This window comes from Pristiophorus japonicus, chromosome 20 (genome assembly GCF_044704955.1).
Source record: "Pristiophorus japonicus isolate sPriJap1 chromosome 20, sPriJap1.hap1, whole genome shotgun sequence".
Lineage (NCBI taxonomy): Eukaryota > Metazoa > Chordata > Chondrichthyes > Pristiophoridae > Pristiophorus > Pristiophorus japonicus.
The window spans coordinates 73,323,214-73,349,754 of NC_091996.1; the positions used below are offsets into that span (position 1 = coordinate 73,323,214).

General features: G+C 47.3%; 1 protein-coding gene across 2 annotated transcripts in view; it reads left to right on the forward strand.

Moving 5' to 3' along the window:
• The window catches only part of LOC139232573 (zinc finger protein 623-like), a 27,258-nt gene extending 11,082 nt beyond the window's left edge, over positions 1-16,176 (forward strand). The window contains exons 2-3 of one of the 2 annotated variants that reach the window (XM_070863000.1): positions 8,509-8,606; positions 12,752-16,176. In XM_070863000.1, the coding sequence (XP_070719101.1) occupies positions 13,261-14,088 (828 nt within the window). In that variant the 5' untranslated portion in view covers positions 8,509-8,606; positions 12,752-13,260 and the 3' untranslated portion in view covers positions 14,089-16,176. Of the gene's footprint in view, positions 1-8,508; positions 8,733-12,751 lie in introns of both variants that reach the window. The other variant, XM_070863002.1, reaches the window with a different exon arrangement.
• Positions 16,177-26,541: the final 10,365 nt, after the last annotated feature.

Consider the following 26,541-nt stretch of genomic DNA (forward strand, 5'->3'; position numbering starts at 1 on the left):
TTTCCCGTGTGGGCACCTTCTTTGGCCAGTTTTTCAGCCTGTTGGTTTCCCTCTGCACGGGGTTCGGTTTTTGAATGAGCCTTCACCTTATGTATGTAGACCTTTCCCTCTTCCCCCACTGCTGTCATGATTTTCTCCAGCAGGGGCTTAATTGCCAGGGATCTCCCGTCAGCGGACGTGTATCCGCGACGGGACCAGATAGCCAGGTACTCCGTACACGAATTGCAGGTGAACATACTGTCCGAGCAAATCGTGTACGGGGTAGGGAATTCCTTGGGGTGGGTCACCATGTACATGATGATGGACAGTTCAGCATGCTGGGTGCTCCTGGTGCTGGGGAGCTTGATTGCCAGGGCAATACCTGTCCTTTGGTCATAGACTCCGCACCCAGTGAGTCGCTCGCCAGCAGATACCGTGCTGGACCCATCCACGTAGATGTCCCGGCCTGTAGGGTGTAACCCAGCCCGAAGGCCAATGTTCACCTCTCATACCCCTTCTATGGAGCACCTGTGGGCTTTCCCTGGGTAGACTAGGTTGGCTGCTAGCCTTGGCTCGCGGGGCCCTTCTACTCCTGAGGTCCATCTGGGAGAGCAGCGAGCAATGCGGGCACTGCTCACCGTCCCGTCCTTAATCCTCCCATCTAGGAGCATCTGAGTAGGTGTGTGGTGGATTAGGAGTGTTAGAGGAGATCCTCCCGTGAAGATTAAGGATCTTTTCACTGCCCAATGTGTGGCTAGGAGGTGTATCTCACAGTTGGAGTACCCCTTCTCCACATCTGTGAGGATCCTGGAGGAGTAAACCACTGGTCTCAGCTGGCCGTGCCGCTCTTGAAGCAGCACTGAGCTCAGGCTGTCCCCGCTGCCACCTCCAGGAAAAACTCCTTTCCCTCATCTATCGCTCCTAAGGCTGGTGCGGTCTTCTTGAGCTGATTAAATGCTGCCTCGCAACCCTCATCCCAGTCCCACTCTACACCTTTGTGTAGGAGCCTGAGCAGAGGGGCTGCGGTGGCTGCATAATCCTCAATAAAATCTCTGCAGTACCCGGTGAGTCCGAGAAAGGATCTTACCCCTGTCACTGTGTTAAGAACATAAGAACTTAAGAATTAGGAACAGGAGTAGGCCATCCAGCCCCTTAAGCCTGCTCCGCCATTCAACAAGATCATGGCTGATCTGGCCGTGGACTCAGCTCCACTTACCCGCCCGCTCCCCATAACCCTCAATTCTCTTATTGGTTAAAAATCTATCTGTGATTTGAATACATTCAATGAGCTAGCCTCAACTGCTTCCTTGGGCAGAGAATTCCACAGATTCACAACCCTCTGGGAGAAGAAATTCCTTCTCGACTCGGTTTTAAATTGGCTCCCCCGTATTTTGAGGCTGTGCCCCCTAGTTCTAGTCTCCCCGACCAGTGGAAACAACCTCTCTGCCTCTATCTTGTCTATCCCTTTCATTATTTTAAATGTTTCTATAAGATCACCCCTCATCCTTCTGAACTCCAATGAGTAAAGACCCAGTCTACTCAATCTATCATCATAAGGTAACCCACTCATCTCCGGAATTAGCCTAGTGAATCGTCTCTATACCTCCTCCATAGCTAGTATATCCTTCCTTAAGTAAGGTGACCAAAACTGCATGCAGTACTCCAGGTGCGGCCTCACCAATTCCCTGTACAGTTGCAGCAGAATCTCCCTGCTTTTGTACTCTATCCCTCTCGCAATGAAGGCCAACATTCCATTCGCCTTCCTGATTACCTGCTGCACCTGCAAACTAACTTTTTGGGATTTGTGCACAAGGACCCCCAGGTCCCTCTGCACCGCAGCATGTTGTAATTTCTCCCCATTCAAATAATATTCCCTTTTACTGTTTTTGTTTCCAAGGTGGATGACCTCACATTTTCCGACATTGTATTCCATCTGCCAAACCTTAGCCCATTCGCTTAACCTATCTAAATCACTTTGCAGCCTCTCTCTGTCCTCTACACAACCTGCTTTCCCACTAATCTTTGTGTCATCTGCAAATTTTGTCACACTGCACTCTGTCCCCTCTTCCAGGTCATCTATGTATATTGTAAACAGTTGTGGTCCCAGCACCGATCCCTGTGGCACACCACTAACCACCGATTTCCAACCCGAAAAGGACCCATTTATCCCGACTCTCTGCTTTCTGTTAGCCAGCCAATTCTCGATCCATGCTAATACATTTCCTCTGACTCCGCGTACCTTTATCTTCTGCAGTAACCTTTTGTGTGGCATCTTATCGAATGCCTTTTGGAAATCTAAATACACCACATCCATCGGTACACCTCTATCCACCATGCTCGTTATATCCTCAAAGAATTCCAGTAAATTAGTTAAACATGAATTCTCCTTCATGAATCCATGTTGCGTCTGCTTGATTGCACTATTCCCGCTAGATGTCCCGCTATTTCTTCCTTAATGATAACTTCAAGCATTTTCCCCACTACAGATGTTAAACTAACCAGCCTATAATTACCTGCCTTTTGTCAGCCCTCTTTTTTAAACAGAGGCGTTACATTAGCTGCTTTCCAATCCGCTGGTACCTCCCCAGAGTCCAGAGAATTTTGGTAGATTATAACGAATGCATCTGCTATAACTTCCGCCATCTCTTTTAATACCCTGGGATGCATTTCATCAGGACCAGGGGACTTGTCTACCTTGAGTCCCATTAGCCTGTCCAGCACTACCCCCCTAGTGATGGTGATTATCTCAAGGTCCTACCTTCCCACATTCCCGTGACCAGCAATTTTTGGCATGGTTTTTGTGTCTTCCACTGTGAAGACTGAAGCAAAATAATTGTTTAAGGTCTCGGCCATTTCCACATTTCCCATTATTAAATCCCCCTTCTCATCTTCTAAGGGACCAACATTTACTTTAGTCACTCTTTTCCGTTTTATATCTATGTTGGGGGGCCTGTAACTTCTGTACTGCCTAACTTCTAGCCTTGTCTGTGCACGCTGGGGAAAGGGCCATAGTCAGCCCCAGGAATTTGACTGCATTCTGGCCGATCTGTGCCTTCTTGGGGTTTACTTTAAACCCTTCTTCTTTTAGCAGCTCTAGCAGCTCGGCCAGCAGTGGGCCATGCTCTTCCCCCGATCGGTAAACAGGAGCAGGTCATCACACCCGTTAATATCCCATGTGTTCCACTTCCAGGAAGTGTACCAAGGGATCACCCTGTTGGGTGAGCTTACTTAGGTGGCCTATCATAGCCCTCAGTTTTTTGGGGTCATGGGGACTACGAAGTTGCTTTCTAGGGGTCCTCCTGCTCCATCAGCGCCAGGCAGGCTAAACTTTTGCTGCTGGACCGGATGCATTGGCCCTGGTTCCGGCCCTTCTTGTATTGGCTCGCCCACATCCCCCTGCTGCCAAGCCGAGTTAAAACTCTGGGCCACCGTATTGGTAGTTCTCAATCCATGTCTGCCCTGCATCTGGCTGACACCCCTGCTTCTCCGGGCCGTTCCCAGAAGCTGCAGCCGGTGACTGAGGGGTTTCTCCTTGCTCTACCAGGTGTTCCTGGGCTAAACCCGGGTTTATCAGGCACACCATGCCTTTAGCCCGGGATAGAGCAACGTTCAAGCTTTGGATTTGCTGCTGGCAGGGGCCGTGGTCTCCTGCCTCAAATTCGCTGGTACTGGCTACCTTATAGGCGACCTGAATGTCTCTCACCCTCTCCCCATACTCTTTAACTTGCTTGGCGAGGCAGTAATTCTCTTCCCGCAATGCCAGTTCGCTATTCTTGGCTTCAATAATCTGACACTGTAAAAGGTCCAGTTGGGTTTTGTGCCTTTTATTAGTGAGCTCTCTACTTTCCTTTAACTGTCCCACCTCTGTCCACAGCCTTTCCCCAACTGTGGCCCTTGCACTGGACATCTCTTCTGCCTGCCTCAATACTCCCTTTAATTTCTCATTCTCCTCATCTAGAAGCCGGATCTGTCGCTGAAGGCAAACTAGCCAAATGGCCTTCTCTATCGACCTTTTATGGTCCTTGCTCTCGGTCCATTGAGCTGCAGCATCTTCTGGACGCTCAGCATATAATAAATCGAGTACCCACTCCTTAGCTACATTTACCCTCTTAAACACATACGAGGAAATCCCCTCTTCCAATTTGCTTCTTTTCCTGAAACCAGTCTCTTTCTTATCACGTCCCTTGCCCCAGAGTCCCTTCATGGTTGCCATTACATGTAATGGGTGGTTTTCAGGGGGTCAGCTTTCCCTTCTGACCTTATATGAACGGTTTCGAATCGCTCCCACACCCTTGGTTCGAGACTCTGGAATTATGAAGGGACTGTGACAGACATGTACAGACAATTGGTTTCAAGGTAGGAAGTAGGTATGGCTTTATTGTGTTTAAAAAGAAGTAAAAGACACACCTTTAATAACACACACAGACCAATACACACTGAGGAGTACAACACATTGAATAAAATGTCAAAATACAGCCTGTGGGGAAAAGAATACAGCTTAAACTCTAAATGGGGTAAAGAGGAGAATGCAGATACATTTACACAAGTTATCCCAGCCTCCCCCTCCCAATTCCCCTAACTAACTAAGTTATAGCTCTGGGGGTTCTGAGGGTTATGCTCACCAATCCCTTTTGACAGTTGCCGGTGAATCGCGGTTTCAGGGTTCGCTGCACTTTGCCTTCTAGGCGAGCCGTACCCCGGACGGAGGAGAGGACTTCGGACTGCGTAGTCTTCAGTTGGGGTGAGTCCGCTGATGCGGTAAGTCATGTTTTGGATGTATGCGGTAAGTCATGTTTTGGATGTATGGGTTAGGAATAGTTTTAGTTAGTCCTTTTTTAGGTAATTTCTCACCCGTTGGTCGTTCAGAAGTAGATTGTAGAGTGAAGATAAATGTCGATTCTTCGGTTTTTGCTGAGTTGGTTTCGGTTGGTCGTTTTGCTGGTTGTGGTGGCCTGGGTTGTCAATTTAGTTGCTGACAACCTTCCATTTTGTGGGCCTCTTGCTGCCGGCGTGCTCGGTCGGTCCTTGATGGTTTCTTGTAGTTTTCTCCATTTCTTCACTCCCCACCTCCTGCTGCTTGTTGATTTTCCCTTGTAAAACTGGGAATAGATATACCCCAAAAAGGCTTCCTTATCTCCCGCCAAATCTGGCCCAGCTCTTTGTTTCAAGGGAGCTGCTCATTAGTTTTGAGCTCTCTTTGTCAGAATTTGGCGGGCTCGTTCAGCAGTAATTTGATTATGATGTGGTAATGTGGAAAATCACCGGTTGGCATTGTTGAAGCAGTGTTTAAACTCTTGGGCCGTTTGGCTGGGCCCGTGATTTCTATAGGTCTATTTGCACATGCATGCCAATAATGGTCTCCGGTGATTAGCCTGATGGCTCTTGATGCGTTTATGTCCTAGGGAGCGAATTTTTATGCCTCACAGTTCTTGTTAGTTATCGATTGACTCATTCTCCCAGACAAATTAAATTAGCTCCAATACCCAATTCCTGAGTGAAGTCCCACCCTCTGTTCTGGCAGTCTCTTCCAACATGCTCTTTTAGAGATCTTAAACTTGTGAAGCTCTTGGGTATCTTCCCTCAGAGTTTTTCCTAGGATACCAAAATGTTCATCGAATTCCAAATTAAATTCCCTTTCCTATGACCCCAAACACTGGGGAGGGGGGGGTCTCCATGAATGCATCCCCTTTTATCCCCTGCAGGCCTCGTCTGCCCTTTAAACTCATTTTAAAAGTCCAAAAAGGGATTCTTCTCCTCTGCAGGGGAAAGGTACAAGGAATCTTTGCGAAATATTGGTAAATTCTACACAGGTGGAATGAACAAATGAATGCCTCCCCACACACGGAGCAGGTGAACTGCTCCGATGAACTTCCAGCGCAGACGAGGAACTAACTCCCTTCCCACCGTCCCCACCTTTACCCGGTTTCTCCCCGGTGTGACGGTGCACGTGTCTCGCCAGATCAGGCGATCGGCTGAATCCGGGTCCACACACGGAACATGTGTGCAGTTTGTCCGTGCTGCAATCGCTGCTCTCCCCTCCCGTGTGCAAAGGTCAATGATATTCAGTTCGTGATGAATCGAGCGATTCTGTCAGATCTTGATGAGCTTCCTGTCTGTAACAGAACTCTGTAAAACCAGGGAGAAGGCTTTTTTAGATCTGGTAATGTGTAATGAGACAGGATTCAATAATGATCTCATAGTAAAAGATCCTCTAAGGAAGAATGATCATAGCATGGTAGAATTTTAAATTCAGTTTGAGGGTGAGAAAGTTGGGTCTCAAACTACTGTCCTGAACTTAAATAAAGACAATTACAAAGGTATGAAGGCAGAGTTGGCTAAAGTGGACTGGGGAAATTGATTAATGGGTAAGCTGGTAGATAAGCAGGGGCAGACATTTAAGGAGATATTTCATAACTCTCAGCAAAGATATATTCCCAATGAAAAGGAAAGATTCTAAGAGAAGGATGAACCATCCGTGGCTAACTAAGGAAGTAAAGGATGATATCAAATTGAAAACAAAGGCATAAAATGTTGCCAAGATTAGTGGTAGGCCAGAGATTTGGGACATTTTTAGAAACCAGCAAAGGACGACTAAAAAAATAAAGAGGGAGCAGAGATTATGAGAGCAAAAAATATGAAAATGGACAGTAAGAGCTTCTACATGTATACAAAAAGGAAGGGAGTAGCTAAAGTGAACATTGGTCCCATAGAGGATGAGACTGGGGAATTAATAATGGGAAACAGGGAAATGGCAGAGACTTTGAACAAATATTTTGTATTGGTCTTCATGGTAGAAGACACTAAAACATCCCAATAATAGATAATCAAGGGACTACAGGGAGGGGAAAACTTACAACATCACTGGAGAAAAAGTTAACTGTTAAATAATGGGACCAAAGGTGGACAAGTCCTCTGGACCTGATGGCCTGCATCCTAGGGTCTTAAAAGAAGTGGCTGCAGAGATAGTGGATGCATTGGTTGTAATCTACCAAAATTCCATGGATTCTGGAGAGGTCCCAGCGGATTGGAAAACCGCACATGTAACGTCCCTATTTCAAAAAGCAGAAAACTATAGATCAGTTAGCCTAACATCTGTCGTTGGGAAAATGCTGGAATCCATTATTAAGGAAGCAGTAGCAGGACATTTGGAAAAGCATAATTCAATCAAGCAGAGTCAGCATGGTTTTATGAAAAGGAGATCATGTTTGACAAATTTGCTGGAGTTATTTGAGGATGTAATGAGCAGGGTGAATAAAGGGGAACCAGTGGGTGTGACTTATTTGCATTTCCAGGTGGCATTCGATAAGGTGCCACATAAAAGGTTATTGCACAAGATAAGAGCTCATGGGGTTGGGGTAATATATTAGCAACGGTAGGAGATTGGCTAACTAGCAGAAAACAGAGTCGGGATGAATGGGTAATTTTCAAGTTGGCAAACGGTAACTCGTGGGGTGCCACAAGGATCGGTGCTGTGGCCTCAACTGTTTACAATCTATATTAATGACTTCGATGAAGGGACCGAGTGTAATGTAGCCAAGTTTGCTGATGATACAAAGATGGGTGGGAAAGCAAGTTGTGAGGACACAAATAATCTGCAAAGCGATATAGATAAGGCTAAGTGAGTGGGCAAACATTTGACAGATGGAGTATAATGTGGGAAAATGTGATGTTATCCACTTTGGCAGGAAAAATAAAAATTATTATTATTTAAATGGAGATTACAAAATGCTGCAGTACAGAGGAACCTGAGGGTCCTTGTGCATCAAACACAAAAAGTTAGTATGCAGGTACAGCAAGTAATCAAGAAGAAAATGGAATGTTGGCCTTTATTGCAAGGGGGATGGAATGTAAAAGCAGGGAAGTCCTGCTAAAGCTGTACAGGGTATTGGTAAGTCCACACCTAGAGAACTGCATGCAGTTTTGGTCTCCGTTTTTAAAGAGGGACATACTTGCATTGGAGACAATTCAGAGAAGATTCACGAGGTTGATTCCTGCGATGAAGGGGTTGACTTATGAAGAAAGGTTGAGCAGGTTGGGCCTATACTCATTGGAGTTTAGAAGAGTGAAAGGTGATCTTATTGAAACATATAGATACTGAGGGGGCTCCACAGGGTAGATGCAGGAGGATGTTTCCACTCATGAGGGAATCAAACCTCTGGGGCATAGTTTAAGAATAAGGGGCCGCCCATTTAGAACTGAGCTGAGGAGGAATTTCTTCTGAGGGTTGTAAATCTATGGAATTCTCTGCCCCAGAGAGCTGTGGAGGCTGCGTCATTGAATATATTTCAAGTGGAGATAGACAGATTTTTGAACAATAAGGGAGTGAAGGGTTTGGGGAGTGGGCAGGGAAGTGGAGCTGAGTCCATGATCAGATCAGCCATGATCTCATTGAATGGCGGAGCAGGCTCGAGGGGCAAAATGGCCAACTCCTGCTCCTATTTCTTATGTTCTGATGTATTGTTCTAGGAAACTGTCCCGAATGCATTCCAGTCAACCTTTTACTAATTTAATGTGTCTATGATGTTCCAGGTCTCACCAGCAGCCTGGTCTGCTTGATGGGTGATTGACAGCTGAGTCCACGCATGCGCAGCGACGTCCGGCACAGCACCTCCTCTCGGTCACCATGGGTAATAACCGCCCCGCCCCTTGCTCGGAGCTGCGCCTGCGCGCTGGGACTTTGTGGCACGGAGTGGGCGCGGGGCCTTCTGGGGAAAGCCGTTTGTGTCCGTAGTAGTCGCGACCGGTGACGTAAAGTGAGTTTCCTCCGCTCCGATTGGGCAGCGAGTCGCGCGGGGGGGGGAGGGGGAGAATAAAGGGAAATGCCGCCAACCTGAGAACCGCCGGTTCGGGCCCCGCGCGGAGCTGCTGCAGTTTGGCGGAGCGCGCTCTTGGGACACATGAACCGGGCCCGCCGCCTGATTGACGGGAGCTTCCGACCAATGGGGAGATAGGGGCGAGGCTGGAGGAGCGAGCTGGCAGCGGGTCCTCCAGCCAATCAGGGAGCTCGAGGGGCGGGACTTGCGCCGTTGATTGGCTGAGCCGCAGGGCAGCGACTGTGCTGCCCTTGTTCGGGGCCCGGGGAGGCCGTGAGCCTTTGTTGCCCATGTTAGACACAAGGCTCTGTGTTCACAACTTACGGGCTCACATTCAAAGTGTGGGCCAGGGCTCAGTTGGGAGCACTCTCTTTTGCCCCGAGTCAGAAGGTTAGAATCACAGAAAGGTTACAGCACGGAAGGCCGTTCGGCCCGTCGAGCCCGTACCGACCCTCAGCTAGTCCCACTCCCTGTCCTTTCCCCACAGCCCGGAAAATTCCTCATTCCTGGAATCATTCTCGGAAATCCTTTCTGTACTTCTCTAAGGCGTTCACATCCTTCATAAAATGTGGTGCCCCAAATTGGACACAGTACTCCAGCTGGGCCCATACCAGTGTTTTATGCAGGTTCATCATAATTTCCACACTTTTTTACTGTACACCTCTATTTGCAAAGCCCAGGATCCTGTAAGCCTTTTTAACTGTTCTCTCAACACGCCCTGCCACCTTCAATGATTTATGCACACATACCCTCAGATCTCTCTGTTCGTGCACCCCCTTTAGGATTGTACCATTTAGTTTATATGTCCACTCATTCTACTAAAATGCAGCACTTCATATTTTTCTGCATTAAATTTAATCTGCCATGTGTCCGCCCATTTCACCAGTCTGTCTATGACTTTCTGAAGTCTATCACTCTCCCCCTCACTGTTCACTATAATTACAAGTTTTGTGTCTTTTGCAAATTTTGAATTTGTGCCCTGTACACCCACATCCAAGTCATTAATATAGATCAAGAAAAGCATTGGTCCTAGAACTGACCCCTGGGGAACACCGCTGTATACCTACCTCCAGTCTGAAAAACAACCATTGGCCACTATCTCTGTTTCCTGTCACTCAGCCAATTTTGTATCCATGCTGCCACTATCCCTTTTATTCCATGGGCTTCAATTTTCCTGGCAAACCTATTATGTGGCACTCTGTCAAAAGTCTTTTGGAAATCCATGTACACTGCGTCAGTCGCATTACCCTCATCAACCTTGTCTGTTATCTCATTAAAAAAAACTCGATCAAGTCGGTTAAACACGATTTGTCCAGTGCCTGGGAGACTAAATTATTACAGCAGTTATTTTATTCTCACTCTCCACGCATCTCTCAAGGGTGCTGGTCAGTACTGAGCTTACGGTTTACATCCCACACAATTATAACAGAAAAGCCCCAGAGCAGGTCCCCTTGTACACTCTCAGGGTTAGAATCCCCATGTACAGTCCCAGGGTTGGAATCCCCAAGTACAGTCACTCAATGTCACTTGCTCCACTTGACCCACCTCATTCCCCAGAACCAAATCCAGCAATGTCTCCTTCCTCATTGGGCCGGAAACATACTGATCAGGAAAGTTTTCCTGAACACTGTTCAGAAATTCTTGCCCCTCTCTGCCCTTCACTGTATTGCCATCCTAGTCTACATTAGGAGAGTTGAAGTTCCCCATTACCACTACTCTGTAGTTCTTGCATCTCTGCAAATTTGCTCCTCCATAAATCATAGAATTATAGAAATATCACGACACAGGAGGAGGCCATTGGGCCCATCTTGTCCATGCCGGTGTTCATCGTGTCTTATATTTTTAGCATTAGTTAGTGGCCTATAGAATACATTGAGTAGTGTAATGGCGCCTCTATTTTTCCTTAACTGTAGCCATATAGATTCTGTTCATGACGCCTCCAGGACATCCTCTCTCTCCAGCACTGTGACATTCTCCTTAATCAATACTGCCATACCACCTCCTATCTTTCCTTCCCTATCTTTAATGAACACCCTATATGCAGGAATATTTAATACCCAATCCTGCCCCTTTTTGAGCCAGGTCTACATTATTGCCACGAAATCAGATTCCCATGTGGCTAGTTCACATACACTGTAAACCTATCTTAGACTATCCTGTGTTCTCTCTTAGTCTGATCCCACCTAATACCTTACTATTTCTTGATTTGGTGCTATCTGTCCCTCCCAATCCTTTGTGCCCTTTGTTTCTCCTTTCTAATGCTACATCCTGGTGCCCATCCTCCTGCTAACTTAGTTTAAACCCTCCCCAATAGCACTGGCAAACCTCCCCATAAGGATATTGGTCCCGGCTCTGTTGAAGTGCAAATCGTCCGGCCTGTACAGGTCCCGCCTCCCCCAGAACCGGTCCCAATGCCCCAGGAATCTGAAGTCCTCCATCCTGCACCATTTCTCCAGCCACACATTCATCTGCTCTATCCTCCTATTTCTATACTCGCACATGGTGCCGGGAGTAATCCGGAGATTACTACTTTTGAGGTTATGCTTTTTAATCTCTTTCCTAGCTCCCTAAAATCTGCGTGTAGAACGTTGTGCCTTTTTCTACTTATATTGTTGGTACAGATATGAACTGCGACAATTGGCTGTTCACTCTTCCCGCTCAGAATGTTCTGCAATCGCTTAGTGACATCCTTAACCCTGGCACCATGGAGGCAACATACCATTCAGGAATCACATCTGCGGCCTCAGAAACGACTGTCTGCTCCCCTAACTATCGAATCCCCGACCGCTATTGCTGTCACAACTTGCTCCCACCGCGCCCCCCCCCCTGTACAGCTGAGCCACCCGTGGTGGCATGGATTTGGCTCTGGCTGTACTCCCCAGAGGAACCATCACCCCCATCAGTACTCAGAACAGAATACTGGTTGGAGAGCGAGATGCACTGGTGTTTTATATAGGTTTAGCATAAATTCCTGTCTTTGTTAACCTGTCCTGCCACCTTCAAAGAATTGTGCACAGGCACCCCCAGGTCTCTCTTGCACCCCTGTTAAAATTGTATCATTTAGCATGTGAGGTTATCCACTTTGGTGGTAAAAACAGAGAGACAGACTATTATCTGAATGGTGACAGATTAGGAAAAGGGGAGGTGCAAAGAGACCTGGGTGTCATGGTACATCAGTCATTGAAGGTTGGCATGCAGGTGCAGCAGGCGGTTAAGAAAGCAAATGGCATGTTGGCCTTCATAGCAAGGGGATTTGAGTACAGGGGCAGGGAGGTGTTGCTACAGTTGTAAAGGGCATTGGTGAGGCCACACCTGGAGTATTGTGTACAGTTTTGGTCTCCTAACCTGAGGAAGGACATTCTTGCCATTGAGGGAGTGCAGCGAAGGTTCACCAGACTGATTCCCGGGATGGCGGGACTGACCTATCAAGAAAGACTGGATCAACTGGGCTTGTATTCACTGGAGTTCAGAAGAATGAGAGGGGACCTCATAGAAACGTTTAAAATTCTGACAGGGTTAGACAGGTTAGATGCAGGAAGAATGTTCCCAATGTTGGGGAAGTCCAGAACCAGAGGTCACAGTCTAAGGATAAGGGGTAAGCCATTTAGGACCGAGATGCGGAGGAACTTCTTCACCCAGAGAGTGGTGAACCTGTGGAATTCTCTACCACAGAAAGTTGTTGAGGCCAATTCACTAAATATATTCAAAAAGGAGTTAGATGAGGTCCTTACTACTAGGGGGATCAAGGGGTATGGCGAGAAAGCAGGAATGGGGTACTGAAGTTGAATGTTCAGCCATGAACTCATTGAATGGCGGTGCAGGCTAGAAGGGCCGAATGGCCTACTCCTGCACCTATTTTCTATGTTTCTATGTTTCTATGTATTGTCTCTCATTCTTTCTACCAAAATGTATCACCTCACACTTCTCTGTATTGAGTTTTATCTTCACTCCATTTACAGGGTTTTAGAAGTGGAGCATTTACAGACGGGAAGCGCAAACCAAACATCACGTCAAGATCTGACAGTCACACGATTCCTCGGGCCCTGATTCAATCGGTCCTCAAATCGTCTGGCACACCAGCCAGTTCACACGGATGAGAGAACTTTAAAATCTTCTGAGTGTGAGAAGAACTTCAAAATCTACAAGTACCTGAAGAGAGACCAGCGAGTTCACACTGGGGAGAGCCCATTCACCCACTCCGTGTGAGGGAAGGGATTCACTCAGTCATCCACTCCGATTAACACCAGCAAATTTACACTGGGGAGATCTTTAACCCGCTCCATTAGTGGGGAGGGATTAATTGCACCATCCATGCTTCTGAGACACCAGCTTGTCCATTCCGATGAGGGACCGTTGACCTGCTCCCTGTTTTTGAAGCAACTCACTCATTCTTCCACCCTCCTGAGACATCAGCTTGTTCATTGTGGAGAGAGGCCAATTAAATGTTCTGACTGGGAAGAGATTTGAAATGTCCCAGGATATGAAGAGACACCAGTGGGAGAGAGCAGGAGAGATTCCGTTCACCTGCTCTGTGTGTGGGAAGGGATTCACTCAGTCATCCCACCTGCTGAGACACCAGCGAGTTCACACTGACGAGAGACCATTTCAATGTTCTGACTGTGGGAAGAGCTTCAAAAGCTTCGGGAATCTGATGACACACCTGCGTACTCACAGTGGGGACAGACCATTTCACTGCTCCATGTGTGGGAAGCGTTTCACTCGGTCATCCACCCTGCTGACACACCAACGAGTTCACACTGATGAGAGACCATTCAGCTGCCCCGTGTGTGGGAAGAGATTCACTCAGTCCTCGAGTCTGCGGACACACCAGCGAATTCACACTGGGGAGAGGCCATTCACCTGCTCTGTGTGTGGGAAGGGATTCACTCAGTCATCCCACCTGCTGAGACACCAGCAATATCACACTGATGAGAGACCATTTAAATGTTCTGACTGTGGGAAGAGCTTTAAAAGCTTCGAGGATATGAAGAGACACCAGCAAGTTCACAGTGATGAGAGACCGTTTACATGTTCTGACTGTGGGAAGAGCTTTAAAAGCTTCGGGGATATGAAGCAACACCTGCTTGTTCACACTGATGAGAGACCATTTACATGTTCTGACTGTGGGAAGAGCTTTAAAAGCTTCAGAGATATGAAGAGACACCAGCTTGTTCACACTGATGAGAGATTGTTTATATGTTCTGATTGTGGGAAGAGCTTTAAAAGCTTCGGCGATCTGAAGGGACACCAGCGAGCTCACACTGACGAGAAACCATTTCACTGTTCTGACTGTTGATAGAGGTTTAAAAGCTCCAGGGAGCTGTCGCGACACCAGCGAGCTCACACTGACGAGAAACCATTTCACTGTTCTGTTTGTGGGATGAGCTTTAAAAGCTCCAGGAATCTGAAGGGACACCAGCTTGTTCATAAGAATACAAGCAGGAGTAGGCCATTCGGCCCCTCGAGCCCGCTCTGCCATGCAATGAGATCATGGCTGATCTTCTACCTCAACTCCCATATCCTTTGATTCCCTTAAGATCTAAAAACCTATCGATCTTTGTCTTGAATATACTCAACAACTGAGCCTCCACAACCCTTCGGGGTAGAAAATTACAAAGATTCACCACTCTGAAGAAATATCTGCTCATCTCAGTCCTAAATGGCCGACCCTTTATTCTCAAACCGTGACCCTGGTTCTAGACTCCATAGCCAGAGGAAACATCCTCCCTGCATCTACCCTGTCAAGCCCTGTAAGAATGTCGTATGTTTCAATGAGATCACCTGAACTCCAGAGAATATAGGCCTAGTCTACTCAATCTCTCCTCATAGGACAAGCCTCCCATCCCAGTAATCAGTCTGGTGAACATCCGTTGCACTCTCTCTATGGCAAGTATATCCTTCCTTAGGTAAGAAGACCAAAACAGTACACAATACTCCAGGTGCGGTCTCACCAGGGCCCTATATAATTGCAATAATACATCTTTACTCTTATACTCAAATACTCTTGGAATAAAGGCCAACATACCATTTGCTTTCTTAATTGCTTGTTGTAACTGCATGTTAACTTTCAGTGATTGGTGTACAAGGACACCCAGGTTCCTCTGAACACCAACATTTCCCAATCTCTCTCCGTTTAAAAAAAAAATACTCTGCTTTTCTAATTTTCCTACAAAAGTGGATAACTTCACATTTCTCCACATTATACCATTTGCCATGTTTTTCCCACTCAATTAGTCTCCCGATATCCCCTTGAAGTTTCTTTGCAGCCTCCTCAGAATTTACATTCCCACCTAGATTTGTATCATCAGCAAACTTGGATAAATTACATTTGGTCCCTCATCCAAATCATTGATGTAGATTGTGAATAGCTGGGGCCCAAGCACCGATCCTTGCGGCATCCCACTAGTTACAGCCAGCCAACCCCAAAATGACACATTTGTTCCTAATGTACACACTGATGAGAGATTTTAAATGTTCTGACTGGGAAGAGCTTTAAAAGCTGTGGGATTCTGATGGCACACCAGTGTGTTCACACTGGGGACAGACCATTTCATTGCTCCGTGTGTGGGAAGAGATTCACTCGGTCCTCGACTCTGCTTAGACCCCAACGAGGTGACACTTGGAGAGGCCGTTCACCTGCTCTGTGTGTGGGAAGGGATTCACTCAACCGTCCCATCTGCGAGTTTACACTGGGGACAGGCCAGTGAAACGTGTGGGCTGTGGGAAAAACTTTAAAAGGTCCCAGGAGCTGAAGAGACACCAGCTGGAGAGAGCTGGCAAGAGACTGTTCACCTGTTCCGTGTGTGGAGAGGGATTCCCGCAGTCCTCGACTCTGCTGACACACCAGCGAGTTCACACTGTTCTGTAGCACAGGGCCCTGCAGAAAGCTGGGGCGACATGAATGTGGAACGGATTAATGTTTTATAAATTCTTGTACTGCTGTTTAATCTTCAAACTGTTATTCTGATGATTCCCTTTACTTGACCATTCATGGTATCACAGAGAATGTACGGCACAGAAACAAGCCTTTCGGTCCAACGGGTCTGTGCCGGGTTTTATGCTCCACACGAGCCTCCTTTCACCCTACTTCAATTAACCCTATCAAAGTAACTTTGTGTTGCTTTGTCCCTCGTGTTTATCTGGCTTTTCCTTAAATGCATCGATACTATTGGCTTCAACCACACCATGTGGTGGCGAGGTCCACATTCTAACCACTCTGTGGGAAAGATGCTATTCCTGAATTCCTAACTGGACCATAAATATGAGGAGATTCTGTTAAGCTGACCAATATGTTGTTGTACTTTGTCTTTTTCTGATGAATGATACATTTCTGAGTCTCTGTACCCATGTTGGGGGATAAAGTATCAAACAAGTAAACACACAATGTCTGGGTGTGAGTCCAATAATAACCCCACGGGCCGTACAGATGTGATAACCAGATGGGCTTGTGGTTATAGTCTGGTCACAGATGGACTAAATTCCTGGAATTAGCAGAGGTTCAGGAGGCAGTCAACAGATGGGTCCAAACAATCCCATTTCCTGAACGGTAACCAAGCTTGTGTGTAAGAACAGGCCACTTAAGCTGTTGTCAGTTGGAACAGACTCGAAGATCACATGTGAATCCACTGTACTTCTGCAGACTGAGGGAATTATCACCCGATCTGTGTTATGCAGCGCTCTTAATAAAGTCTGGAGAGACAATTGTGTTCTTGTGAGGTTGATTATCTGGTATTAGAAACCCGGGGACTCGGATCATTAGAGTCAACCTCAGTGTGTGGAAAGTGATCCCTGGTGTATCCCACCCACTGACACACCACAGTGTCCACATTGTGACTGCAGTGGTTCAATTCCACTGGAACGTCGAAACAGGTAAAAGGACAGGAGTTGCATCTCCTGTGCTTAATAAGAACATAAGAAAGAGGAGCAGGAGTAGACCACACGGCCCCTCGAGCCTGTTCCGCCATTTAATACGATAATGGCTGATACGATCATGGGCTCAGGTCCACTTTCCTGTCTACTCCCCATAACCCCTTATTCCCTTATCGTTTAAGAAACTGTCCATTTCTGTCTTAAATTTGTTCAATGTCTCAGCTTCCACAGCTCTCTGAGGCAGCGAATTCCACAGATCTACAACCCTCAGAGAGAAGAAATTTCTCCTCATCTCAGTTTTAAATGGGCGGCCCCTTATATTAAGATCATGCCCTCTAGTTCTAGTCTCCCCCATCAGTGGAAACATCCTCTCTGCATCCACCCTGTCAAGCCCCCTCATGATCTTACACGTTTCGATAAGATCACCTCTCATTCTTCTGAATTCGAATGAGTAGGGGCCCAACCTACTCAACCTTTCATCATGTCAACCCCCTCATCCCCGGAATCAACCTAGTGAACCTTCTCTGAACTGCCTCCAAAGCAAGTATATCCTTTCGTAAAAATGGAAACTAAAACTGCACGCAGTATTCCAGGTGTGGCCTCACCAATACCCTATACAACTGGAGCAAGACTTCCCTGCTTTTATACTCCACCCCTTTGCAATAAAGGCTAAGATACCATTGGCCTTCCTGATCACTTGCTGTATCTGCATACTAATCTTTTGTGTTTCATGCACAAGTACCCCCAGGTCTCGCTATACTGTGGCACTTTGCAATCTTTCTCCAATTAAATAATAACTTGCTCTTTGATTTTTTTCTGCCAAAGTGAATGACCTCACACTTTCCAACATTATACTCCATCTGCCAAATTTTTGGCCACTCACTTAACCTGTCTATGTCCTTTTGCAGATTTTTTGTGTCCTGCTCACATATTGCTTTTCTTCCCAAGACACTTAATGGGCAGAAATGGCCTCCTTCCGTGCTGTAAGTTTCTATGATTCTATGATGATCGGTGAAAGAACCAAAGGTGATGTCAGAAATGACTTTTTTATGCAACAAGTGGTTGGGATCTGGAATGCACTGCCTGAAAGGATGGTGGAGGCAGACTCAATCTTATCTTTCAAATGGGACTTGGATAAGTATCGGAAGGAAAAATAAATTGCAGGGCCATGGGGAAAGGGCAGGGGAGTGGGACTAGCTGAGAGTCGGCACGGGCTCGATGGGCCGAACACTGCTGTAACCATTCTATGGTTCTAGGTCAGGTAGCGTCTGTGGAGAGAGAAACAAGGAGTTAATGTTTCAGGACTGACCCTTCGTCAGAACTGGAAACTGTTAGTGATGTAACAGATTTTACCCAGGTGCAGAGGCAGGGAAAGTAGGGAGGGGAGGAAAAAACAAAAGGGACGTTCTGTGATACAGTGAAAGGCTGGAGTGGTTAAATGCTGCAAATGGGAATGGCAGAATCATCAACAGCTCCCGTCAGAAAAAATCGGGGCAGAAGTTACGGTCTGAAATTGTTAAACTCAATGTTGAGTCCAGAAGGCTGTAAAGTGCCTAATCAAAAGATGAGGTGCTGTTCCTCGAGCTTACGTTGAGCTGCGTTGGAACAGTGTAAGAGGCTGAGGACGGAGAGATCAGAGTGGCAGTGGAGCGGGGAATTAAAGTGACAGGCGACTGGAAGCTCCGTGTCACAAAGAAAGTCCTGTGCGGCAGCCTGTGGCTCTGGGGCCCAGTGCGCAGGTGCAGGGAGGATTGTGTAAGCATCGGCTCCCCAAGGATTGTTGGACATTACGTTTTAATATTTCTCACTGCAGAAAAAAAGCTGGCAGCCCCTGCTGTGGGAGGGGCCCAGGTAATTTTCCATGTTGTACACGAAAAATCCATATCTAATGGGTGGGGGTGGTCTGGGAAGTTGCAATGGCCAGGAAAAGGCAACTCATCACAGGTAATGGGCAAAGATGGAGGGTCCATTGTTAAGCAATATGAACTGGTCAGTGATCGAGCCATTACCTGGAATGAGATAACCCCGAGAGGCGGGAAACCAGAATAATAGAAAGCCATTAAGTCCCAGACCAGTTGGAAGCGCAACCCCATCACCAGCCATCACTGGAATACACATGGGCCACTCAGACAGGATCCTCGAAACAAGGAAAACGTTATTGGGCCAGAAAAGGCAAGCAGACTTTGGATATGAAAGGTTACTGCATAGCTATAGCTTTTGCCCTCGCTTGCTTCACCTCTACAAGGACCGAGCACTTCATCTGGAATGGAGAGAAGAAACCATAGACAGTACAGAACCAGAAGAGACATGTTTTCAACAGGGAGAAGCAGCGAGTAAGCCAACAAATCGGTGAGCATCATCCCTGCCCACGCATCTTTAAGATCACAGCCACTGTGTGAGGAGGTGTGCGTTCTCCCAACCAAACCTTAGAAGGCTTTTAGTGGGGTGGTTTTGCTGCAAGGACCATAGAGGTGTGCCCAGCCGGTCGGTACAGATTCGGGGGTGCACTATGGATCCGAGCAGAGGGTTTAGACGTTGGGTACTTCGCGATAGGAGTGGTTTCGACACGCCAGGGTATTGGATTGTACTACATCGTCACTGTGTTTACTTGTAGTTTTGCTGTGTTGAGGTAGTTTTAATAAAGCATTGACAGTTGAGGTATTTGTCCGTGACTCATTCACCTGTTCAGTACATTAATCACTCCCAGGTCTAGAACCATTGTAATGTTGGGGTGGGTTGAAAACACCTCAGGGAAACCACTTACAATTGACAGGGTCCAGGGTATGTGTCCTGAGCATGCGCGGTGCGGACCTGTGGAGCAGGAGAGGGCGGAGCCATGTGGCACACATGCGGTGTCAGCGATAACTTGGCATGGAGGCAGTGATCCTTACCAACGGATCCATTACAGACTCAATCCATGTCCGGACCAGGGTCAAACAGGGCTGCGTCATCGCCCCAATCTTCTCAATTTTCCTCGCTGCCATGCTCCACATCACAGTCAACAAACTCCCCGCTGGAGTGGAACTTAACTACAGAACCAGTGGGAACCTGTTCAACCTTCATCATCTCCAGGCCAGGTCCAAGATCATCCCAACCTCTGTCGTCGAGCTACAGTATGCGGACGACGCCTGCGCCTGTGCATATACAGAAGCTGAAATCCAAGTCATAGTCAACGTATTTACTGAGGTGTACGAAAGCATGGGCCTTACGCTAAACATCCATAAGACAAAGGTCCTCCACCAGCCTGTCCCCGCCGCACAGCACTGCGTCCCCAGTCATCAAGATCCACGGCGCGGCCCTGGACAACGTGGACCAGTTCCTATACTGCGGAAGCCTCTTATCAACAAGAGCAGACGTTGATGACGAGATTCAACACCGCCTCCAGTGCACCACGCAGCCTTTGGCCGCCTGAGGAAAAGAGTGTTCGAAGACCAGGCCCTCAAATCTGTCACCAAGCTCATGGTCTACAGGGCTGTAGTAATACCCGCCCTCCTGTATGGCTCAGAGACATGGACAATGTACAGTAGACATCTCAAGTCACTGGAGAAATACCACCAACGATGTCTCCACAAGATTCTGCAAATCCCCTGGGAGGACAGCCGCACCAATGTTAGCGTCCTTGATAGGGCCAACATCCCCAGCATTGAAGCACTGACCACACTTGATCAGCTCTGCTGGGCAGGCCCCACACTGTTCGCATAGAGCCAAAGCAAGCGCTCTACTCGGAACTCCTTCACGGCAAACGGGCCAAAGATGGGTAGAGGAAACAGAATTGGAGCTGAGGGTGGATTCACTCTGGAGCATCCACGATGCTGAGAATGACGTGAGTATCACGTGTAGTGAGTTGGTCTTACCGCAGGAGAAGGGTCCACAGCCAGATAGGGAATGGAAGACCAGCAGGAAGAGCAGTGCAAGAAAGATAGTGCAGGGGTCCCCTGTGGTCATCCCCCTGCAAAACAGATACACTGCTTTGAGTACTGTTGGGGAGGATCACTCATCAGGGGAGGGCAGCAGCAGCCAAGTTCATGGCACCGTAGGTGGCTCTGCTGCAAAGGAGGGCAGGAAAAAGAGTGGGAGCGCGATAGTGATAGGGGATTCGATGGTGAGGGGAATAGATAGGCGTTTCTGCGGACGCAACCGAGACTCCAGGATGGTATGTTGCCTCCCTGGTGCAAGGGTCAAGGATGTCTCGGAGCGGGTGCAGGACATTCTGAAATGGGAGGGAGAACAGCCAGTTGTCGTGGTGCACATTGGTACCAACGACATAGGTAAAAAAAGGGATGAGGTCCTACGAAAAGAATTTAAGGAGCTAGGAGCTAAATTAAAAAGTCGGACCTCAAAAGTAGTAATCTCGGGATTGCTACCAGTGCCACGTGCTAGTCAGAGTAGGAATCGCAGGATAGCGCAGATGAATACATGGCTTGAGCAGTGGTGCAGCAGGGAGGGATTCAAATTCTTGGGGCATTGGAACCGGTTCTGGGGGAGGTGGGACCAGTACAAACCGGACGGTCTGCACCTGGGCAGGTCCGGAACCAATGTCCTAGGGGGAGTGTTTGCTAGTGCTGTTGGGGAGGAGTTAAACTAATATTGCAGGGGGATGGGAACCTATACAGGGAGACAGAGGGAGACAAAAATGAGGCAAAAGCAAAAGACAGAAAGGAGATGAGGAAAAGTGGAGGGCAGAGAAACCCAAGGCAAAGAACAAAAAGGGCCACTGTACAGCTAAATTCTAAAAGGACAAAGGGTGTTAAAAAAGCAAGCCTGAAGGCTTTGTGTCTTAATGCAAGGAGTATCCGCAATAAGGTGGATGAATTAACTGTGCAAATAGATGTTAACAAATATGATGTGATTGGGATTACGGAGACGTGGCTCCAGGATGATCAGGGCTGGGAACTCAACATCCAGGGGTATTCAACATTCAGGAAGGATAGAATAAAAGGAAAAGGAGGTGGGGTAGCATTGCTGGTTAAAGAGGAGATTAATGCAATAGTTAGGAAAGACATTAGCTTGGATGATGTGGAATCTATATGGGTAGAGCTGCAGAACATTAAAGGGCAAAAATCGTTAGTGGGAGTTGTGTACAGACCTCCAAACAGTAGTAGTGATGTTGGGGAGGGCATCAAACAGGAAATTAGGAGTGCATGCAATAAAGGTGCAGCAGTTATAATGGGTGACTTTAATATGCACATAGATTGGGCTAGCCAAACTGGAAGCAATACGGTGGAGGAGGATTTCCTGGAATGCATAAGGGATGGTTTTCTAGACCAATATGTCGAGGAACCAACTAGGGGGGAGGCCATCTTAGACTGAGTGTTGTGTAATGAGAGAGGATTAATTAGCAATCTCATTGTGCGAGGCCCCTTGGGGAAGAGTGACCATAATATGGTGGAATTCTGCATTAGGATGGAGAATGAAACAGTTAATTCAGAGACCATGGTCCAGAACTTAAAGAAGGGTAACTTTGAAGGTATGAGGCATGAATTGGCTAAGATAGATTGGCTAATGATACTTAAGGGGTTGACTGTGGATGGGCAATGGCAGACATTTAGAGACCGCATGGATGAATTACAACAATTGTACATTCCTGTCTGGCGTAAAAATAAAAAAGGGAACGTGGCTCAACCGTGGCTATCTAGGGAAATCAGGGATAGTATTAAAGCCAAGGAAATGGCATACAAATTGGCCAGAAATAGCAGCGAACCTGGGGACTGGGAGAAATTTAGAACTCAGCAGAGGAGGACAAAGGGTTTGATTAGGGCAGAGAAAATGGAGTACGAGAAGAAGCTTGCAGGGAACATTAAGGCGGATTGCAAAAGTTTCTATAGGTATGTAAAGAGAAAAAGGTTAGTAAAGACAAACGTAGGTCCCCTGCAGTCAGAATCAGGGGAAGTCATAACGGGGAACAAAGAAATGGCAGACCAATTGAACAAGTACTTTGGTTCAGTATTCACTAAGGAGGACACAAACAACCTTCCGGATATAAAAGTGGTCAGAGGGTCTATTAAGGAGGAGGAACTGAGGGAAATCTTCATTAGTCGGGAAATTGTGTTGGGGAAATTGATGGGATTGAAGGCCGATAAATCCCCAGGGCCTGATGGACTGCATCCCAGAGTACTTAAGGAGGTGGCCTTGGAAATAGCGGATGCATTGACAGTCATTTTCCAACATTCCATTGACTCTGGATCAGTTCCTATCGAGTGGAGGGTAGCCAATGTAACCCCACTTTTTAAAAAAGGAGGGAGAGAGAAAGCAGGGAATTATAGACTGGTAAGCCTGACCTCAGTAGTGGGTAAAATGATGGAATCAATTATTAAGGATGTCATAGCAGCGCATTTGGAAAATGGTGACATGATAGGTCCAAGTCAGCATGGATTTGTGAAAGGGAGATCATGCTTGACAAATCTTCTGGAATTTTTTGAGGATGTTTCCAATAAAGTGGACAAAGGAGTACCAGTTGATGTGGTATATTTGGACTTTCAGAAGGCTTTCGACAAGGTCCCACACAGGAGATTAATGTGCAAAGTTAAAGCACATGGGATTGGGGGTAGTGTGCTGACGTGGATTGAGAACTGGTTGTCAGACAGGAAGCAAAGAGTAGGAATAAATGGGTACTTTTCGGAATGGCAGGCAGTGACTAGTGGGGTACCGCAGGGTTCTGTGCTGGGGCCCCAGCTGTTTACATTGTACATTAATGATTTAGACGAGGGGATTAAATGTAGTATCTCCAAATTTGCGGATGACACTAAGTTGGGTGGCAGTGTGAGCTGCGAGGAGGATGCTATGAGGCTACAGAGTGACTTGGATAGGTTAGGTGAGTGGGCAAATGCGTGGCAGATGAAGTATAATGTGGATAAATGTGAGGTTATCCATTTTGGTGGTAAAAACAGAGAGACAGACTATTATCTGAATGGTGACAGATTAGGAAAAGGGAAGGTGCAACGAGACCTGGGTGTCATGGTACATCAGTCATTGAAGGTTGGCATGCAGGTGCAGCAGGCGGTTAAGAAAGCAAATGGCATGTTGGCCTTCATAGCGAGGGGATTTGAGTACAGGGGCAGGGAGGTGTTGCTACAGTTGTACAGGGCCTTGGTGAGGCCACACCTGGAGTATTGTGTACAGTTTTGGTCTCCTAACTTGAGGAAGGACTACTTGCTATTGAGGGAGTGCAGCGAAGATTCACCAGACTGATTCCCGGGATGGTGGGACTGACCTATCAAGAAAGACTGGATCAACTGGGCTTGTATTCACTGGAGTTCAGAAGAGTGAGAGGGGACCTCATAGAAACGTTTAAAATTCTGACGGGTTTGGACAGGTTGGATGCAGGAAGAATGTTCCCAATGTTGGGGAAGTCCAGAACCAGTGGTCACAGTCTAAGGATAAGGGGTAAGCCATTTAGGACCGAGATAAGGAGAAACTTCTTCACCCAGAGAGTGGTGAACCTGTGGAATTCTCTACCACAGGAAGTAGTTGAGGCCAATTCACTAAATATATTCAAAAGGGAGTTAGATGAAGTCCTTACTACTCGGGGGATCAAGGGGTATGGCGTGAAAGCAGGAAGTGGGTACTGAAGTTTCATGTTCAGCCATGAACTCATTGAATGGCGGTGCAGGCTAGAAGGGCTGAATGGCCTGCTCCTGCACCTATTTTCTATGTTTCTATGTTTCTATGAAACGTTACAAGGACACCCTCAAAGCCTCCCTGATAAAATGCAACATCCCCACTGATCCCTGGGAGACCCTGGCCAAAGACCGCCCTAAGTGGAGGAAGTGCATCTGGGAGGGTGCCGAGCACCTCGAGTCTCATCACCGAGAGCGTGCAGAAATCAAGCGCAGGCAGCGGAAAGAGCGTGCGGTAAACCAGTCCCACCCACCCCTTCCCTCAACGACTATCTGCCCCACCTGTGACAGGGACTGTGGTTCTCATATTGGACTATTCAGCCATCTAAGGACTCATGTTTAGAGTGGAAGCAAGTCTTCCTCGATTCCAAGGGACTGGCTATGATGATGATGATGATGAGCGTGGCGGCTGGAAAGCTTCCTGGAGCGCGGGGGCTTGTGGGTATTGCAGCCGCCATTACTGTTAGTCCTTTCAACCAACCTGTGCTGAAGCTGGGACCTTAAAATCAGTTTCACTGCCCATGGGCTGGGGAAGGGAAACACGAGGCAACATTCTTCCTCTTAGCCCTTTCTAAACTCGTTTTCGAGGGTTTTAGAAGTGGAGCATTTACAGACAGGAAGCTCAGACCAGACATCACGTCAAGATCTGACAGAGTTACTCAATCCATCAGGATTTGAATATAATCGGCCGTTGCACATGGGCGAAGTGATCGCAGCGCGGACAAACTGCACACGTGTTTCGTGTATGGACCTGGACTCAGCTGATCACCTGACCTGGCGAGACATGTGCACCGTCACACCGGGGAGAAACTGGGTAAAGGTGGGGACAGCGGGAAGGGAATCAGTTCCCCGTCTGTGCTGGAAATTCATCAGAGCAGTATCACCAGGGACAGTCCGTTTACCTGCTCTGTATGTGGGAAGAGATTCTCTCAGACATCCAAACTATGCACACACCAGAGAATTCATACTGACGAGGGAGTCTTCAAATGTTCTGACTATGGGAAGAGTTTTAAAAGTTCCTAGGAGCTGATTAGACGCCAGTGAGCTCACACCGGGGAGAGGCCATTCACCTGCTCGATGTGTAGGAAGGGTTTCAGTCAGTCAATCATAGGCAGTCCCTCGGAATCAAGGAAGACTTGCTTCCACTCTTAAAATGAGTCCTTAGGTGGTCGAACAGTCCAATTCGAGAACCACAGTCCCTGTCACAGGTGGGACAGATAGTCGTTGAAGGTCCTCCCAGGGGATTGTAGGATCTTGTGGAGACATCCAACCTGCTGACACACCAGAGAATTCACACTGACAAGAGGCCCTTCAAGTGTTCGGACTGTGGGAAGAGCTTTAAAAGTTGCAGGAATTTGAAGGGAAACCAGCGAGCTCACACCAGGGACAGGCCGTTCAGCTGCTCTGTGTGTGGGAAGAGATTCACTCAAGTCATCCCAGCTGCTGAAACACCAGCGAATGCACACCGATGAGAGACTGTTTACATGTTCTGACTGTGGGATGGGCTTTAACTGTTCCAGGGATTTGAAGGGCACCAGCGAGTTCACACTGGGGAGAGGCCATTCACCTGCTCCGTGTGTGGGAAGCGATTCGCTGAGTCATTAAACCTGCTGACACACCAGCGAGTTCACATTGGGGAGAGGCTGTTCACCTGCTCCGTGTGTGGGAAGTGATTCGCTGAGTCATTAAACCTGCTGACACACCAGCGAGTTCACACTGTTTTGTAGCGCAGGGGCCTGCAGACTGCTGGGGCGACATGAAGGTGGAACGGTTGAATGTTTTATAAATTCTTGTACAGCTGTTTAATCTTTAAGACTGTTGTGCTAATGATTCCCTATATTTGACTGTTCATGGTGTTACATAGAATGTACAGCACAGAAATAGACCATTTGGCCCAACTGGTCCATGCCGCTGTTCATGCTCCGCAAGAGCCTACTTTCACCCGACTTCAATTAACCCCATCAACATAGCTTCCTATTCCTTTCTCCCCCATGTGGCTTCCCCTTAAATGCATCTCTGCTGTTCACCTCAACTACTCCTTGCGCAAGTTTCACATTCTCACCACTCTGGGTAAAGACATTTCTTCTGAATTCCCTTCTGGATTTATTAGTGACCAACTTATATTATGAACCCTTAAATATGATGAGACTTTGGTAAGCTGACTAGTATGTTGTTGTACTTTGTCTTTTTCTGATGAATGAAACATTTCTGAGCCCCTGTACCCATATTATGGATGAAATACCAGACAAGTAAAGGCACAATGT